The 18,462-nt window shown below is 39.7% G+C and overlaps 1 protein-coding gene across 40 annotated transcripts in view; it reads right to left on the minus strand.

The window, feature by feature from the left end:
* PTPRD (protein tyrosine phosphatase receptor type D) overlaps window positions 1–18,462 on the minus strand; it is a 1,703,394-nt gene that overhangs the window by 169,036 nt on the left and 1,515,896 nt on the right. For 39 of the 40 annotated variants that reach the window (XM_048850700.2, XM_048850704.2, XM_048850702.2 and 36 more), the window contains 2 exons: window positions 15,203–15,472; window positions 10,846–11,427 (listed from right to left, as the gene is read on the minus strand). In XM_048850700.2, coding sequence (XP_048706657.1) covers window positions 10,846–11,427; window positions 15,203–15,472 — 852 coding nt within the window. Of the gene's footprint in view, window positions 1–10,845; window positions 11,428–15,202; window positions 15,473–17,396; window positions 17,672–18,462 lie in introns of those variants that run through there. The other variant, XM_048850732.2, reaches the window with a different exon arrangement.

Genomic DNA, 18,462 nt, shown 5'->3' on the forward strand with positions numbered 1-18,462 from the left:
CCTCTGCAGATTTTTAGGTGCCACAAGGAAACATTGGAGCTTTGGAGTTCAGAAAGCCATTTGGACTTATGATAACCTGTTGGATACGATAGCTAGGATTTGACTTCTAAGTTTTAAATAAGTAGATCGACAACTAACAGGAAATGTAAATTTGCCTGTATAGACTTTTAATAGCTTGTAATTACCTACCATTAGTCCCCTCTGAAATAAACAGGACAAAATAGAAAGACAAGATGGGATAGGAGAAAAAAATTTTCTCTCCCACTCTGAAGAAATGTGTCAGAGTGAATAGTAATCCAATGTAATTATATATCTTCAGAGAACAAGAATAAAAGCAGAGTAATTAACTTTTTCTTGAAAAGATACCTGGTGTAATAAATGACCACTCAGTGGATATTAAAAAGCTCCAAAGATGTCTTTGAAAAATACTGACATAAGATGTACAAAGGGAAATCACTGTAAGTATGTAAGTAGCAATAGAACCATTTTAATGGGAAATACAAATTTGAAGCAAGGTGCTGGGAGAATTGGATTATTCCTGACTTGGAAACAGGTTCTGTAATACCATCTTGCACTATGGTCATGATGCTGAGTCCAAGTCAGATTGTTGCATAAATGTATGCACAGAGCTCCATGTGGCTGCCTTACAACTCTCTTGGATAGGAACCAACTGGAGGCGGTGATACTTGCAATTTGCCTCCTACTAAATATGGCTTAAAGTGACTGTACTGTCGGCCTGCCAAAGCATAATAATGAGCCATTGAGTTCAGAAAGCCATTTGGACATATTTCTTTTTGACATGGATTGTCCCACGTGTAATTGTATCAAATGAAGCAAAAAGACAAGTGGACACTCATTGGGACTTTGCCTGCTCTACAAAACAAAAAGGTATGAAACAGTGCTATCAGACTTATGGAAAAGTGCTTCACTTGGATGAGCATGAATATTGGGAAGAATATTGGCAGAGTAACTGAGCAATTATGGTGTAATTCCAATGCCACATTTGGCTGGAATCTAGGGAGAGTCAGTAACATCACCTTGTCCTTGTGGGACTTTATGTAAAATAGATTAGAGTCCCGAAAGCCTTATGATCATTTCCCCTGTGAGCTGCAGTTGCTGCCACAAAGCATAAAATTAACCATGTTAGAAATTCCACCTCACAGTTATGGTGAGGTTCAAAAGGAGATCTCATCTATTTTGTGAGACCAACATAGCTATCTCATGATATTAGGAAGATAGAAGATTTTCGAAGAAATAAGCTATTCTTATTTCAAAAATCTGAACCACGCAGATTAACTTCCTTTCTCCAAACGCATGAAAGGCCAAAACAACTCCATAAGAGACGCTGTCTATAATCTAACCGACAGCTGCAGAAAGTAATCAAGCAGTTTTTGCACAGGAGAAATCAAGTAATCCATTCAGGTCCTGAATTTTCTCCACTTAAATTTGCACAATTTCCTTGCAGTTTCCTATGAAGTTAGGAAAACTAAACAGAACAAGGAAGCCATGCCAACTGGTAAAACGCTCCCCAGGATGGGATGGAGAAAGGTTTCTTGGTTCTCAGTGATCATATGTTGTGAGACACTCATCGCCAACATCTCTCTCCTCAAGGATTTCTCCTTGAAGTCCTTGTTTACTATCTTAAAGCTGGGATCTACTTAAAATGTCATGGGAGGCCAACCAGGCAGTGAAGCTTAACTCCACCTGTTTTATTGTTTGTGGCAGATATTTTCAATTTGTACTCAGGCAATGTTTGAATTTGGGGGGGGGGGGGAAGGGAGCGGGAAGGGTTGGCTTCTACACAACTCCACAACAAAACAGAGGGAGCTACAACAAACAAAACCAGTACAATACTGCTGGTAATACTTGTAGGAATGAATCAAAGCCTCAAGACGTTGTATAAGCACAGCCCAAATTGAGTACAAATTAAAAAATACAGTAACTTTTCCACTCATTTCAGGAATGTCACTGTAACACATACATGGCACTTCTTTAGCCCAGAAAAAATGGTGCTCAGCGGTAGCTATGCAAACAGGAACCAAGCTGCATGAGCAGATATCTGCAGCTTCTGATCTCCTCCACAGATGAAAAAGCAACTAAAGAGAGGCAGTTACAGGCTCTGGAAACTGTGCAGGTTGCCTTGCTCCTACTGCTGGGGTGTTCTACAACATAGAACTATAGGCTAAACCAAATCCAACTTGTCACATTGCATGATCATCACACAGAGTGGGAATTTTTTTACAGCACAGGTATTTTTGGAGAACAAAACATTTCAATAGCATCTTTTATCCAATGATTTCAAAGTGCCCTACAAACATTAATTAAGATTCTTAACTTCACTGTGAAGTATGTATATTCTTATTCTTATGTTATATAGAAGAAACAGACACAGAGGTTGTTAGGTAACTTACACAAGGTCACACAGGGATTCATTGACAAAGCAGGTTATAGAGTCAAGAATTAATTGATTTCCAGATCTATTCTCTAACCTCTAGATCAGGGGTGGGCAAACTTTTTGGCCCAAGGGCCACATCTGGGAATAGAAATTGTATGGCAGGTCATGAATGCTCACAAAATTGGGGTTAGGGTGTGGGAGGGGGTGAGGGCTCTGGTTAGGGGTGTAGGCTCCAGAGTGGGGCCAGAAATGAGGAGTCCAGGGTGTGGGAGGGGGCTCCAGGCTGGGGTGGGGCTGGGCATGAGGAGTTTGGGGTGCAGGAGGGTGCTCCAGCCTGGGACCGAGGGGTTCGGAAGGAGGGAGGGGGATCAGGGCTGGACGAGGGGGTTGGGGCAAGGTGAGAGGCTCAGGGGTGCAGGCTCTGGGCAGTCCTTACCTCAAGCGGCTCCCGGAAGCAGTGGCATGTCCCTTCTCCGGATCCTATGCGGAGGTGCGGCCAGGTGGCTCTGAACGCTGCACCATCCACAGGGACCACCCCTGCAGTGCCCATTGGCTGTGGTTCCCACTTATGGAAAAGTGCTTCACTTGGATGTGCATGAATTGTCTGTGGTTCCCAGCCAATAGGAGCTGTGGGGGCAGTGCTTGGGGTGGGGGCAGCATGCAGAATGGAGACCCCTGGCTGCCCCTATGCATAGGAGCCAGAGGGGGACCATGCCGCTGCTTCCAGGAGCTGCATAGAGTGGCCCCGACCCCCTCCCCGGCTGGAGCCCCAGAGCAGAGCAAGCTCCAGACTCCCATCCCAAGCGGGAGCTCGAGGCCCAGATTAAAATGGCTGGTGGGCTGGATTTGGCTTGTGGGCCATAGTTTGCCCACCCTGCTCTAGATCATGGTTCCTATCCTGGTCCTTTGTACACATGGAAGCATGTCCAGAAGCAAACATAGAAAGCAGCGTGATTCTTAGAGAAGTAGCTTAGGAGTCAGAGGTTCGGGCAGTGGGCATGGAGGATTTAACAGGAGAAGTTACAAGCTGAGTGGAGTTGGAAAGGGCCAAGATTTTGTGTTTGCTGAGAATTTCATAAAGTTGTTCCTAAGAAGCCCTTTCAGTTTAGGAATAAACATTTTTTTCTTTTTTTGTCACTTGATATCCATTTTTGTTAAAATACCACATTCTCTCTGCACAGTACACAAGGTAATTAAAAGCAAACGAAGATAGTTTATTAATCCTGTGTCTGTGTCTACTCTCTCTCTTAACACAGAAGTAACTTGTGTAAATAAGCCTGGAGGTTTCTGACTCCTTAGAATTCTACAGTTTTAAACCTAGAGTGATAATATTGAAGAATGATTAACTAATTAAAAAGTGTAAATGTGCAGTACATTTTGTCAAAAATCTCAAAACCTGTAAACCAACTGCTGTAGAAGTTAATGAACAACTAACAATGCTAAAGTGCAATAAAAATATGATGGTACAAACTCAAAAATATATTAAACATTTACTTGTAGGAAAATAGTTTGATGATTGAAAAAAACAGGAGAAGTATTCCTGGGAGTTTTTATGTGGTCAGTTTATGGTCAGTTTATGTGGTCAGTTATATGGTCAGTTTAATTCTATTGATGCAGTGAAGTTATCTTGTAGGTATTTCACAGTGCCCTCTCCTATACTCAAGTTAAAGGTCCACAGTAACCCGTGCTTCGCATTTCCAGCATTCTTTATAGTATTTTACATTACAAGGCTCAAATTCCCTACTTATTCAGTGTCTCAAGGCAGGTATATTTTTGAGTAGGTCACTTTTAAAAAAAAAACCCATATACCTGCCCAGTGGGTCACTTTATTCAAGTAGAAGGAAGGCGAGGAAGGAAGTGGGGATGCAAATAAACCATGCATACAAAGAATGAATTGAGCAGGAGGATAGAAAAATAACATAAAAGGAATGAGAGGTCAGAGATAGCACAAGAAGAGAGTGAAGAAAACACAGAGCAAGAAGAGAATGCTGCCATGGCTTATAAAACAAAAGTACACATTTTCAGTTTAAAATAAAAAAAATAAACAAAAACAGCCTAGAAGAACAAATAAAAGCAAAACAGAAGGGGAAAAGGAGTAGATTAAAAGGAGGAGAGGAACCACTGAGAAAGGGAAGTGGAGGGACAGAACAGGAGAAGGAAGCTGGAAAATGGAACGGAAGAAGCGATAATACTGTGGCTAACATGCAAAAACTTGTATAAAGGCCAGGAAATCCATGAGTTTCAGCTCAGAGAATTTCCTGTAGATTGCTGCATTGTGTGTAGGGAATGCTACACCGTAGGATCTGATTGCAGGGGTCTGAGGGTGTGGCCCTCTTCACCTAGGGACACCTTTATATCAGCAGGGTTATCCCTGCAGATACTGAGATATGTAAAGAAAGCTGGGGTTATCTGAATGGTTACCTTCTGCATTAGGTCCTCTTTCCCACAATGCAGCATGGCTCTAGGGTGACCAGATGTCCCAATTTTATAGGGACAGTCCTGATTTTTGGGTCTTTTTCTTTTATAGGCTCCTATTTCCCACCACTCCCTGTCCCAATTTTTCACACTTGCTGTCTGGTTACCCTACGGCTCCCTCATCAGCATTATATTACTCAGCAATTCCACTGCCAATTTTAGGGAAGATAGCCAGTTTCTTTGGCACTATTCTACACTGCACCTCCTTGGTGCTTAGCTGCACCCCCACCCCTCGCTCTTTTCCCTGTCCCAAGCCTTGTGGAGATCCAGCTGAATAGCCATGGCATAGACAGCCTTCCCTGAGCTCCCAGACAGGATGCTGCAGGACTATCACTTTCTCTCTTTTGGCATTTCCGGGGCATTTAGCACTGTTTTCTACTTCCTCCATGTCTGACACTCCAGGGAATTTTAGGGCCTTAGGTGAGCAAAATGCATTATTTTTTTACTTCATTTTCATCTACAGAGTTTTTTAACATGGGGCCGTACACAGAGGAAGGAGGGAAGTGATGATGCCAAAATGATTGATTGAACTGGACTCAAATTACTGCTGATGGTTAGGCAAGAAACTAATTTTAACAGGACATTTTATTATTATTACATTTTTGCATGTGTTTGATGTTCATGAAAGGTGTCAGAATCTTCTCCTGAGCTACAGTATAGAATTGCAAGAATAATTTGTTTATAATTGCATGTTTTTCTCTGCATTTCAATCCTTCTATTAGAAACAGAACCCCCCTCCCCCCCCCCATCCAACTCATTAGCTTTACAATAAGGTTTTGTTCAATGTGTAATATAATATTTTCCCTTTTACATTTATTTAAAAGACAGTCAGATATCTGATCTTCCTATAATTTTTCCTTTCCATGCATTCAAATGCTTTCTTAACTATAATGTTCCGTGGTGACTGTACATACACTTTAACGTTCATGTTACATAACATCCGTAGCTTAGCATTAACAATGTGTTTTATATAGTAATTTTTTTAAAATGTAGGAGTTTCCCAGAGTTATCTATGCCTCCTGGAATTCCCTGTCCTGTGGAGTGTCTGGTTCTCCCTGCAATGCTCCCAGTCCCTACATAGTGGTTCTTCCTGGTATGGGAAGCTAATAAAAGCAAGATCCTTTGCTCCTCTTAAGTGACTTTCCCCTCTCTGCAGAGTTTAGGAATACCCCTGGCCCTGAGACCCAGCCGGAAGATTGTTTTTATGAGGCGTGCAAGATGAAGGATGCACCCGGAGTCTGCTCTGGCATGTTGGTTTGAGAAAATTAAAAAAGTGAGGATTGTGTTTCAGAGAAAATGTAATAGCAAGTTTTGTAGTGAATTAGCTGGGAATGGGGACCAGGAACCAGAGACATAGTTTACAAGAGGGGCAACATAAATTAGGAGAGAACATCACAATTCAGTATATATATGAATTTGTCCATGCTGAAGTCCAGCATTTGCAGGAGTCACATCATTTAGAGAATATACATGGCTTGATCCTCCAGTCATTGACGTCAGGGGCAAAGCTCCCATTGATGTTAACGATGCAGGATCAGGGTCTTTCTGCACAAACCTACTGATATCCAGTTTTCCCTGTTCAAAAGGGTCTGTTCTAACATTTTCTATGTTGGCTTTTAATAGCTACATTTTTTAATATGTTGGCTATCATGGTGAAAATGTTATCCATTTGTTTCGATGGCATAAAAATCATTATAGTGATGAAGAATTATAATTATTTTTGTTTTCATTTTTTTAAATTAACCTCTGTGTGTTAAACACACAAGTGTTAAAAATAAGGCAACTGTAAGCTACAGGGATATAAAAGCATGTTAGAGACCAGTCCTTATTCTTCAAAAGGGAATTATTTTAAAATTTCTTCAAAATCTTAAATTGTCCCAAGTGTTTATTTGTAATGTTCCACAAATATACAACTGTGCTCTAACAGTAGGTGTGTTAAATTTGATTATGGCAAATATTTGCTTTAATCAATGACAAACAGACTGAAACCCCAACTTTGAAAACTAAATGCAACCCTTAACTATGGAGTTGCTGCTGACAACTTCATAAGGTAAGATCAAGAGGCTTTTCCAAGATTTACGGTGAAAGAACAGAACAACTGTAAATCATAAGAAATCAGGATGTCATCTGCCTGGATTTACTGTAGTTAAAGAAATGCAAGGAAAACAATACCAGAGAACTCAGATTTAAGCTACTCTTTTAAACAATTTGCTGCTTATTATACAACAAAGACAACACTTTCAACTGCTCACAGTTTAGAACCAAATAGTTATCCTCAGACAAAAAAGAATGAAATGTAGACTGCCATTCCATCCTAGCAGTCAAAATCCCCTTTTCTGGACAAGTCACTCCTTAAAATATATATTTGAGCCACTGCTTTGAATGGTAAATGACTTTCTAAGACATGCTAGACCCTCAGCTAGAGAGCTACAATATTTCACCCTGAACCCACTCATGTGAAACTGAACCACAATAAAAGCAACTTGGGATAGTTGTACTACATGCCATGGAAAAATCATCTTTTTGATGAAGATAGAAAAAAGATAGAAAAACCAAATATTTGTGGTCAACATCTTAATTGAATTGTTTCATTCTGGATTAGTTAGATATTGAGCCATGTCTGCTTGAGCTGCAGTCGTGGCTCTTGGGAATTGTAGTTTGCATGCCTTGCGCCATGCCATTATCCTCAGTGAGCTGGGATCCCTGATTGGACTCTTACATGAGGCCCATAATCTCCCCTCTTGCTGAACCATTGAGATGCACCATAAGAGTCCCATAGCCATGGTGCAACATGGGACATGTAGTTTGGGCATAGAGTCCAGCCCATAAAGAAGATTGTGGGTATGAGGTACCCAAACTACTACTCCTATGATGCACCGTGGGAGCTCAGGGGGACAGATTTTAATGAGAACTGAGCTGAAATGTAATGTTTAGATTATGGTTCCAAATCAAAAACTTTGTGTTTTTCAGGGTGTTCAAGTTTTTCATAAAAAGGTAAAATTTTCAATGGAAGCAGACACTTTTTGCAAAAAAATTGTTTATTAGAAAACCAAATTTTTAATTGAAAAAGTTTCAATTAAATTTTTGACCAGATCCACTCAGATGACCGAGAAAGCGAGAAGTAAAACTCAAGATGCCTGTTTCTTTAGCACCATTTTGTCATATTGAACTTGAATATTAATTATGCTGGTGCTGAAAATAAAACCCTTGCAAATGTGTTTCTTTTTCAAAATCCTCAGAACATTTTCCTACCTCCCAATGATCACAATGCACATAATAGAAAAAGGCTTTGAAGGAAACCAAGCTATCATAATGTTGAATGGCACTGCTGTCAATCAAACTCTAGGACACAAATGCTGGCCTCAGTGAAGTCAATTGGAGTTTTGTCACTGATTTCCATGGGAGCATGATTTGGTCCATCAAGTGATAGCTTACACAATTGAAATAGTTATTCATTTGTTTTTAAGTTCTATACAGAGAAAAAACAAACAAAGAACCCCAAACCCAACCACCATTCCAGGTCCTGCTTCTTATGGCATTCTCTCTCTGTGTGTATATTTTTATATATACACACACACATACACACAGAAGAGAGAGAGGGATTCAAGCCACAAAAATGTAGATTTGAATACTCCAAATTTTAGAGGAGGGAGGATATGTATTTGAAGTTTTCATTAATCTCATTACAAAGATGGACCATTCACAAAATTTGGATCTAGATCGAGGTTTGGCGCTGCTCTAAGCTGGAGTGCACTGGCGTTGGAACAATTTGTATAGTGGGGGTGCTGAAAACCATTGAACAAAACTGTAAACCCTGTGTATGATGGAAAATATTTCAAGTTAGGGGGGTGCTGCCATACCCCCAGCATCCCTACTTCCAACACCCCTGCTGGAGTGCTGTATTAGGTCCAGCTTCTCTACCGCTATCCTGTTGATTGAAAATGCTCACATGCGTCCATGCATTTTCCGTCAGGCTCATGCTTTAAAAAGCCTCTCCTCTCTCAAAACTGTTGTTTTTATGAGACAGTGTAAAAATAAAATGTCAGGTCAAGTCAGTTCCCAAAGTGAAAAGACTGGCACTGAGAATCACTCCAATAGCATCATCATTATCATGACTTCATGTTACAGCAACAAGAAGAAACAGCACAGGAGGGCATATTAAGTGATCAAGTTTTAACAGCACAAGGATGCCAGAAATGTTTAAATAAATGGAGAACTCCTCAGGTGACTATGCTCAGTTACATAACTTGGGTCAGTCCAACTGGACCACAGCAGGAAATAGTTGCTCTGTAGGAGTTAATGACAAATTCCTACTGACCTCAAACAGATCAGGACCAGGCCCTTCCCGAACAAAATGGTTGAACAGCTTGTTGTGTCTCCATCTAATACAATCTATCACTAAGCTAGAAAGCGGAGAGCAATATGGCAATCTAAAGACTGGCCTCTGAAAAATGTCACAAATATGTCAAAAACCAGAATTAGTGTTCACTATCTAAATATACATACAAATATCAATTACATTGCCATTAGGTATATTAGAAAAACTAATGAATAAACTTCTAATTTTAAATAATTTTAAAGACTGTACACACATTTCCCCATTATTATACAGTACTTGCAGAAATTCCAAGACAACTAATCAAATTCTGTTCTCCATTTACACACATGTAACTCCACAGAAGTCAGTGGATTTGCATGCAGGTAAACAATGGCAGAGTTTGATCCAATGCCTTGAGTTATATTTTGGAGAGAGGTTTTTCAAAAGTTGAGGGACCTTGAACTTCTACTACAAGAAACTTTGCTAGTGCTAAAAAAATCAACTGACTTACAAGTAGCATTCTATATTTCTAGATGATCACTGAACTATGGCAATATTTCACACATCTTGTTCTAGAACAAAAAGAAGGAGGAGTACTTGTGGCACCTTAGAGACTAACAAATGTATTTGAACATAAGTAAATAAATAAACAAAGCTGATGCTCAAATAAATTTGTTAGTCTCTAAGGTGCCACAAGTCCTCCTTGTTCTTTTTGCTGATACAGACTAACACTGCTACCACTCTGAAAACTGTTCAAGAACAGTAAATAATAAGGAGTTGTTATTCCATAGAGCTACAATAAAATAATTTCTGAAGTTTAGCACAACCAGAATTTCTGGCTTTTGATTTCATAAACATTCTTTGCATTCACTGAGCTTGCTAGTGATTTGATAATAAAATTAACTCATAGACGTAAAGGTCCCGTACACAAACAAAACCTACCTGCAAACGTAAAACAAAGAAATAGTGACCTTGTTTTACCTAGAGCTATGGTGCTTTCTGTTGATGAGTGGGGAAGGGAAGTTTATAAATCAGAAGTGCATGGATGTGCTTCTGTGTACATATACACTGTTTTAATATGATTTTAAACATTTTCAAAATATACAGATATATGTATATGTATGTGCATGTATGTGTAGTATATACGTATTTTACATCTCCAAATCAATGTTAACAAAAATGATCTAACATATGATGCCCCATATACAATCTACATTAAAATCAACTCCACAGAATATTCAAGGACAAGACCAGTAAAAATGCCAGCTAATAACTGCTGGACAAACATAGTGTGGTACTTAGCATCAGAAGTACTGTCTCAGCCAAGCAGTGGCCACAACATTTAGCTTTCTCCACAGTCTCACTGAGAATACTGTTGCTTTGGTAGAATTGTTTGATATTTATACATTTCTGAAAAAGGGAATGGAAGATTTGATGATAAAGACGATAATTTCCTCCATTTTAATGACTGCAAGGGCTGTGGAATGGCAGAAAGATGGTTTGTGAATGATGCCTTTTAATAGGCAACATTTTGGAAGATAAAAAGAAAGCTCTGGACATCTCTTGGAAATATTTATTTCCCAACATTCACTCACTCAAATACTCTCTGCCCAATTTCTACATGTATGTAATTTATTCCACCATATTGCAGTCTTACCTCCTGTCTGAGTGATGACTTGAATGTCAGCAGAGAGGGGTCCATCCCCAACAGAAGTAAAAGCAAGAACCTTCACAGAATATGTTTTCTGTGGAACTAAATTTCCAATAGTGGTGATATGGCTGTCAGCCACATTGTGTTTCATCCAGCTGTTGACGTGTTGGATGGGGTCCATGGTGTAATAAACTCTGTATCCTTGAATTTGGCCATTTGGTTCCTCAGGTTCTTCCCATTGTACTAAAATTGTAGTTGAGCTCAACATACGAGCCTGTACACTGCGAGGTGCACTAGATGGTGCTTGTTCTGAGGTCCTTGTTGACACTGGCTCACTGGGTGGGCCCCGTCCAATATTATTTACAGCAACTACCCTGAATTCATATTCTGAATATGGGCTTAGACCTGCAACACTGTAGCGCGTTGTAGCCACCCCATCAATTTCTTTATATGGTTCCTCAGAGTTTTTAGGTTTATGTTGGATTATGTAGTAAGAGACTGGTTCAGGGTTCCCAGAATCCCAAGTCAACGTTATGCTTGTTGCTGTGCTTTCCGTCACCACAGGAGTTCCTGGAGGTTTGGGTAAGGCTAAAAATAATACCATAAAATTAAGTTAATAAATAGTACATACCAATCATTCTTTACTCTTAACGTGTGATATGAAATCAAACAAAGCAAATCATGACATGAAATGGGTTGAAATGTAGTTGATTTGGGCAGGAGCTACATCCCCTATTTAGAATTAGGAAATCCAATTGTTTAGTACTGTTATTTATTCCAGAAACTTAATAGAGAACACAGAAATATCTCATATCCCACATTAAAAAAGGTCTTCTGATATATGGCACAATAATGATTTTTACCATAGATCCACTAAGCACCTGCACAAGAACAGCCGTGCAGAGAGAGAGCGTGCACTGTTAAGGCTTGACTTGCAGAGGTGTTGGATACCTTCAGTTTCTAATGAACTCAGCAGGAGTTGCAGACAACCAATAACTCTGAAAATCAGCCATCAAGTTTTTAACCATTGCTGCTTTTGAAAAGTATACGGCCCTTGATTTAGCTAGAATGAAGGTAGCAAAACACAGTAATGAAATGAGAGGTTTGCTTATCTACTAATATTATTGCTGCCTGAATCGGTAGTTTATAATTTTAGTAATGCAGGAGTAGGCCAGATAGATGGACTAAATTCAAAGAACATTGCAAACAAGGACACGTTTTGAAGTGCAACTATACTATAAGGGCTGATCCTGTAAGGAATTGAACTGATCTCTGCCTGCAGTCAGTATGAGATTAGGGGAATCAACACCTCATGGGGCATGCTCAGTACTTTGGTACTGGATCTTATGTACTGTGTAGTGAGTTTAGGCACATCCTTGAACTGCACCACCCCAGGAGGCCTTCCAGTCACAAGTCTTGCTTCCTCCTTGCTCTGGATGGAAGTTAACATCAGCAGCTAACTATTACACACTTGCTTCAGGTGCATTGGCCAGTGAGTGGGGAGCAGAGCTAAGATTCTCCCCCTACCTCACTCTGTTGTGTTTATGTATCCTGAAGAGGAAGTAAGTAGGTATACAGCTGTGTGCCTGGATTCAAGGTCCAGGTAGACTATTCAGGATTTTAAGGGGGTTGTTCTCATTTGCTTTTACTTTCTTGCATAGGCATGTACTCCAAGTCAAAAGTCGAGTCCTAAATAATTTTCTGTGGTTATTCTTAAAGCCTATTTTCCCTCCAAATCACTGCTTACTGCCACAGCTTTCCAGAATCTAAGAAGTCTGTTAAACAATTATCTGCAAAGACAATTATAGAACCAGTTTCACTTAGCTGCATAGTGAAGCACAAATGTATTGTAAATTGTGGAAAAGTGGGCACCATTAATTGTACACATCTCTGTTACCTGTATTGCTTGTGCAGTGTCTACCCATGGTGAAAACACATCAGCCTACAAAAGCTTCCGCCCAAACCCTATGCTTCTGTTTCTTACTTTCTGTCCCATTCACATTGCAGTTTTGTTCATACAAAAAAAGAGAAGTTGTTATTGCTAAGGAAAACCCGCTATTTGCACATGACAAAATAACAATGTTTGTTTTCGGGCTTCCTTTTCTCTTTCAACAAATGAGATTATGCATTGAGTAGGAGAATGCAGAGGGAGCTTTCACTGCCCAGGAAACATGCCTAGAAGTTAGCCATAGTCTAGATCTACATTCTCTTTTGGACTGCCCAATGAAATATTAGCATTAGCCAGGGGGTAGCTCTATCAGCAGGCACTGGGGCAGGACACAATACTTGGCATTAAGAAGCAATAGAGTTGGCCCTGCTCTTAGAACCAGCCCTAAATCATTCTGCTCTGCACATATCTCAGGGCATCACCACTTGGGCATTTGAGTTGCACAACCCCTGTGTGACATGGACATAGGGTTACCATACATCCAGGTTTTCTTGGACATGACCTTTTTTTTTTGTAGTCCACTCTCCGTCTGGGTGGAATTTTGAAATAAGGGTCAAAGTCTGGTGTTATTGCAGAGCAAACATTATAGCTCAGAATGAACCTCAATCAGTCTGCTTCCCAACTGGTCCCTCCCTGTATCCCCAGCTGATTGGACCATTTGCCTGCAGCCCTGGTTCCCAGGTCTTTGAGGGGGCCCTGCAGGGAGATGCTGACTGACAGTTGGTGCTGTGTCCTGGGCTTGCAACAGCCGCCCTGCCACTGTGACAGCGAACAACACTGCCCCCCACTGAATACTTCTGCCACAGGTATGCCCTCCAGCATCCCCCAGTTACCCTTCCCAATACATATACACCTCTCCAGGACCCCCACTCTACCCCCCTCCAACACCCCCTTCTCCTCCAGCATCATCTTTTTGGGAACCTGAAATATGGTAATCCTACATGGAACCCCTTGGCAAAGGGTCCCCTGTTCTTTGCAAAAAAACTCTCACTTCAGACCAGACAAACTCACACACCAAACACCTCTTAAAGACATTTGGCCATAAAGAATAACATACAAGGTATCTACAGAGAGCTTGTAATTTGTCAAGATTCTTGATCATTGTGAGATGTACAGACAGGTAATATTTAAGGAATAATATATTAATATTGAAAATATGCTTTATGGACTTGGAGTAGAAATTAGTCATCAGGAGATAATGTGTCTTGGTGATGGCCCATGTGGGCAAGGGGGAGTTGTCACCCTGCCCCATTTGGCTGGTGATATAATGCAAAGCTCAATTGTTTAGCCATATGCAATAGTAAGATTTTGATTGGTAAACCTTCAGAGGCAACTATCAATACCACTTGAAGATGAAAAATGAGCTTTACAACAAGGGGTTTGCCCTGTCTGTGATATAGAAACAAAAGGCTGTTTGCAGTATAATGCAGAGGAGGGAGAAGCACTATCCATTCACTGACGAAACCACCTGTGGATGGGAAGTGCTTTCATGAACATATGGATCTTGATTCTTGAGAAACCATCCAGTTGTGCAACAGACTGAACTTTGCGGGGTGTGGGGGAAATCTACTTTATTAGACCAGAAAAGATAACTATTGATAAGTATAGGCCCAGGTTTACAATTTATGATTTAGTTTTGTATTGTAAATATTTACTTGCATCACCCTCTCTCATTTCTAGATGAAATTTTATTCTTTCCTAAATAAATCTGCTTTTGTTTTATTGTAAGTGCTCATAGCAGCAGTGGTTTAAGGTAAAACTGGGATACATGGTACCCTTGGGTGCAGAAGGTTTTCTATGAGTAGTCAGTGTCAGGGCTGGAAGTCACAGGAGAATGAATCAAAGGGACTCAGAAGAGAAGAGTGTGAGGGGGGATTTGATGGCAGCCTTCAACTACCTGAAGGGGGGTTCCAAAGGATGGAGCTAGGCTGTTCTCAGTGGTGGCAGATGACAGAACAAGAAGCAGTGGTCTCAAGTTGCAGTGTGGGAGGTCTAGGTTGGATATTAGGAAACACTATTTTAGGAGAGTGGTGAAGCACTGGAATGGGTTACCTAGGGAGGTGGCGGAATCTCCATCCTTAGAAGTTTTTAAGGCCCGGTTTGACAAAGCCCTGGCTGGGATGATTTAGTTGGCGTTGGTCCTGCTTTGAGCAGGGGATTGGACAAGATGACCTATTATTTTAAGACAGACTTCCTCTCACTGGACACAGTAGGTAACAAGGTGACTTACAGTCCTGGGTGCTGAGCACAGTTACACCCTACACTACACACTTCTGCTACTTGAAGCCAGAATTTGGCCTAAAGCTAATACAGATCATCTTCTTCTTTAAGGAAGTTATCAATTTTTAACAACTGTGTCAGAAAAACAAAGAACAAGTCATGTCTACATATACACAGATTATATATGTAAAGTACCTTTGACAGTTATCTGTGCTATTGCTTCTATAACACCAAGGGTGGACATAGCAACACAAGTGTAGTTTGCAGACTGCCTGACATCATTAAGCTCAAGGACATTCCTCCCTATTGGCATATCATCTTCGGGTGTCAGATCTTCAGCCCCCAGCATCCATTTCACATATGGCATTGGTGACCCCACGGCAACACAGGTGATGTTAACACTCCCTCCTGGCATGATCTCATGATTGGTAGGTGGGATAGAGAACCTTGGTGGGACCCGGCGAACTGGAACAAAACACAAAAAAAGTAATAACATATACAAAAAGGGAAAATGAGTTTTGCATATAGACTACATGAACTGTACAGACACAATTTAACATTTTAAACATGTTATTCCAATTTGCCAAAAAATAAAATATACAGACTACACAAGTATATTGTCTGCACACAAAGTAAATTATACTATATTTATTTGTTGATATCATTAGACACATTCATACAAAAGTTGATTCAGACCTACTAGGGGCCCACAATTGACTAACTATATACTAACAATACACAAACACCATGCAAAAGTTACACACACACACACACACATATATATATATGCATGTAGTTTGTGTGCATATATATATATAGATATATATAATATGCACAGAAGAAAACTGGAGGGTTAACAGCATGCTTGAGTTGAGTACCAAAACCAACTTCAATGCTGCGTACTTCCAGTTGATGTGAATAAATGTGCTGGACCACATTGTCACATCACAGCCCTGAAACACATCACCTACAATACACTGAAAGTGCAATTTGATTTGCTTTCAGACTCAAAGTGGATGCAGCCTCAAGACCTCACACTAACACTGAAACAAACATAGAAATATATATATAGTCACAGGAGAAGAAACAAGGCAAAACCAGTATGAGTACTGGATTTGGTCATGCAGGCAAGCAAATGACAGAATCTGTAGAGAATCATGCTCAGGAAAATGTTGGAGAATCAAAATTACAGAAAGAAACAAAACTGCTAAAACCAAAAAGGAAAACTTATTAGGAGAAAGAATAAAACTAAAAACTGGGGGTTGGATGGGTTGACAGAAACAGGAATTTAAAGGAGGATAGGGTTAGAGGGAGGAGGATATTAGATTAAGCTCAGGTTGTTATGAAGCATCTGTTAGGTGGGGCCACTGGGGAAAGAGCAGAACATTTAACATTCAGGATTCTACTGTGTTTGCATGTAAGGAAAGCAAAGTAAACTACTAGGATTAGTCATATTAGAGGTTTTCTATATTCAAAATGTGGAGCAGCTGATTGAAAACACATAGCAGGATATCGCATTAACAGAATAGTTAATAGTTAGGCAAACACAACACCGAGAAAAAATTACCAGGCAACAATAAATCAGTGTTCCTGCTTCAGATATTCTCTGTGTGTGCACATATGTGTGTAGGAGGAGGCAGAGGGAGAAGTGACAGAGAGGTAGGTTTGTATTTAGGCCTTTAATTGGACAAAGTACTCCGCACTGTATTTATTTGAGGTTGATGAACCAGAAGCTAATCGTAAAACATTATTTTTAATCAGTAAAAAACAAAAAATAAAATAAGGCACTATGAGAAACAGAATAAACATTGTATTAGTTTGAAACCTTTCTGCTGGATTTAGTTAAATTTTGGTGAACTACTATTGACTCAAGAGGGACTTACTGCGATGGCCTCGTGAGTGAATGACAGGCATGGGGAAACAAGCAAACGGCATAACATGCCTTCAGCAGCCAATTCAGAGGCCACCCAAAGCAAGAAGCAGGCAATGTGGAATTCGTAGTATCAAACAGAATTGTTTTAAACAGAGGGGAGTTTAGTTTTCATGCTTGGGCTGCTTAGAGAAGCAATTGCAGGGAAATCATTCTTGAACAGCAGGCATCAATATAAACAAGAAATTAAAGGAAAAGAAAAAAGCAGGAACACTGACCAAGTTTACCAAACCTTAGTATTAAAAGTTACAGGTTGCCATGCACCCAAGTTCATTCTCATCATGCACAACAGTTAGACATTTGCACGAATCAAAAGCCATGACCAGGGCATTCTCTGCTTAAACATAACGTTAACTTAAAAAAGGCCACAATGCAGCTACATTCATTTCATTTGTATTCTTTGTTATTGGTTTAATTAATAGTTTTGTAAGGTGGGTAAAAAGTAAAAAACACACCAACCTTCTCGCAGCTCTGAGGGATGTAGGGGGTTTGATGCAGAACACAATGAAATGAGGAAAGGAGAAAAACAAGGGAAACACAGAGAGAGTAAAAAGGCCATATCAAGGCTTTCAACTGCTACTTGAACATCTTTATTTGCTCTAATTAAATCTTCCTATGTCAGCTTGAAAAGTTAGCAATTTCTCGCCGCTATTACGGTGTTAGAAACAATAGCTAGCATTATTTTGAAATTTTCCTTTGGATAAAAAAGGTACACATGCTTCATGCAGTACAGGAAAGTCAGTATTTTTTTGAGGGAGGGAAAAAGGATCAAACAACTTTCTAAGGATGCCATGAAACTTTTCTTGGGCCAAAAAACCACCCAAAACAAAACAAAAAAGAAAACAAAACAGGTTGATTGAAACATTATTTCTCACAAAAATTTCAAGATCAAGCTAGATATTTTTGGTAAGATCACCCACACTACAGTAACAAGCTTAAAGCTGTTTCAGCTTTCACACGTATTTTCTGCATCCCCTTAGTTTGTAGACATATATATATATATATATATATATTATAGGTATTGAAGCATAGGCTTTATATTGTACAGAAAGCTACATGAACCAGCTGTTGGAAATACTGTCAAAGAGGAACCACTTCTTTCTGTTTGAAATCAAAAGAACACTTTCACAGATTTTAAAATTAATCATTTCTATTATTGTACAGGGAAATATGAATGTATCCTCATAATTCATACCTGTCATATAGACAAGCAATTAATTTTTAAAGTACAGCCAGCTTCATTCCTGCAGTGGCAGGGATTACACTTTTCTGATAATGTTTAAATAAAATATTTTTATATATATATATGTGTGTGTGTGTGTGTGTGTGCATGTGTGTTTATACCCCCCACATGATAGATAGATAGATAGATAGATAGATAGATAGATAGATAGATAGATATAGATGTGTGTGTGTAAAGAAAGAAGAATATACAATTGTGCTCTGCATATATTATTTTAAAGTTTGAAGCTTTTCCTTTGCAACTCAGCAGCAGAGGTTATGTAGACATACACCCCATTGCCTT

This window comes from Caretta caretta, chromosome 5, assembly GCF_965140235.1.
Source record: "Caretta caretta isolate rCarCar2 chromosome 5, rCarCar1.hap1, whole genome shotgun sequence".
NCBI classification, from domain to species: domain Eukaryota; kingdom Metazoa; phylum Chordata; order Testudines; family Cheloniidae; genus Caretta; species Caretta caretta.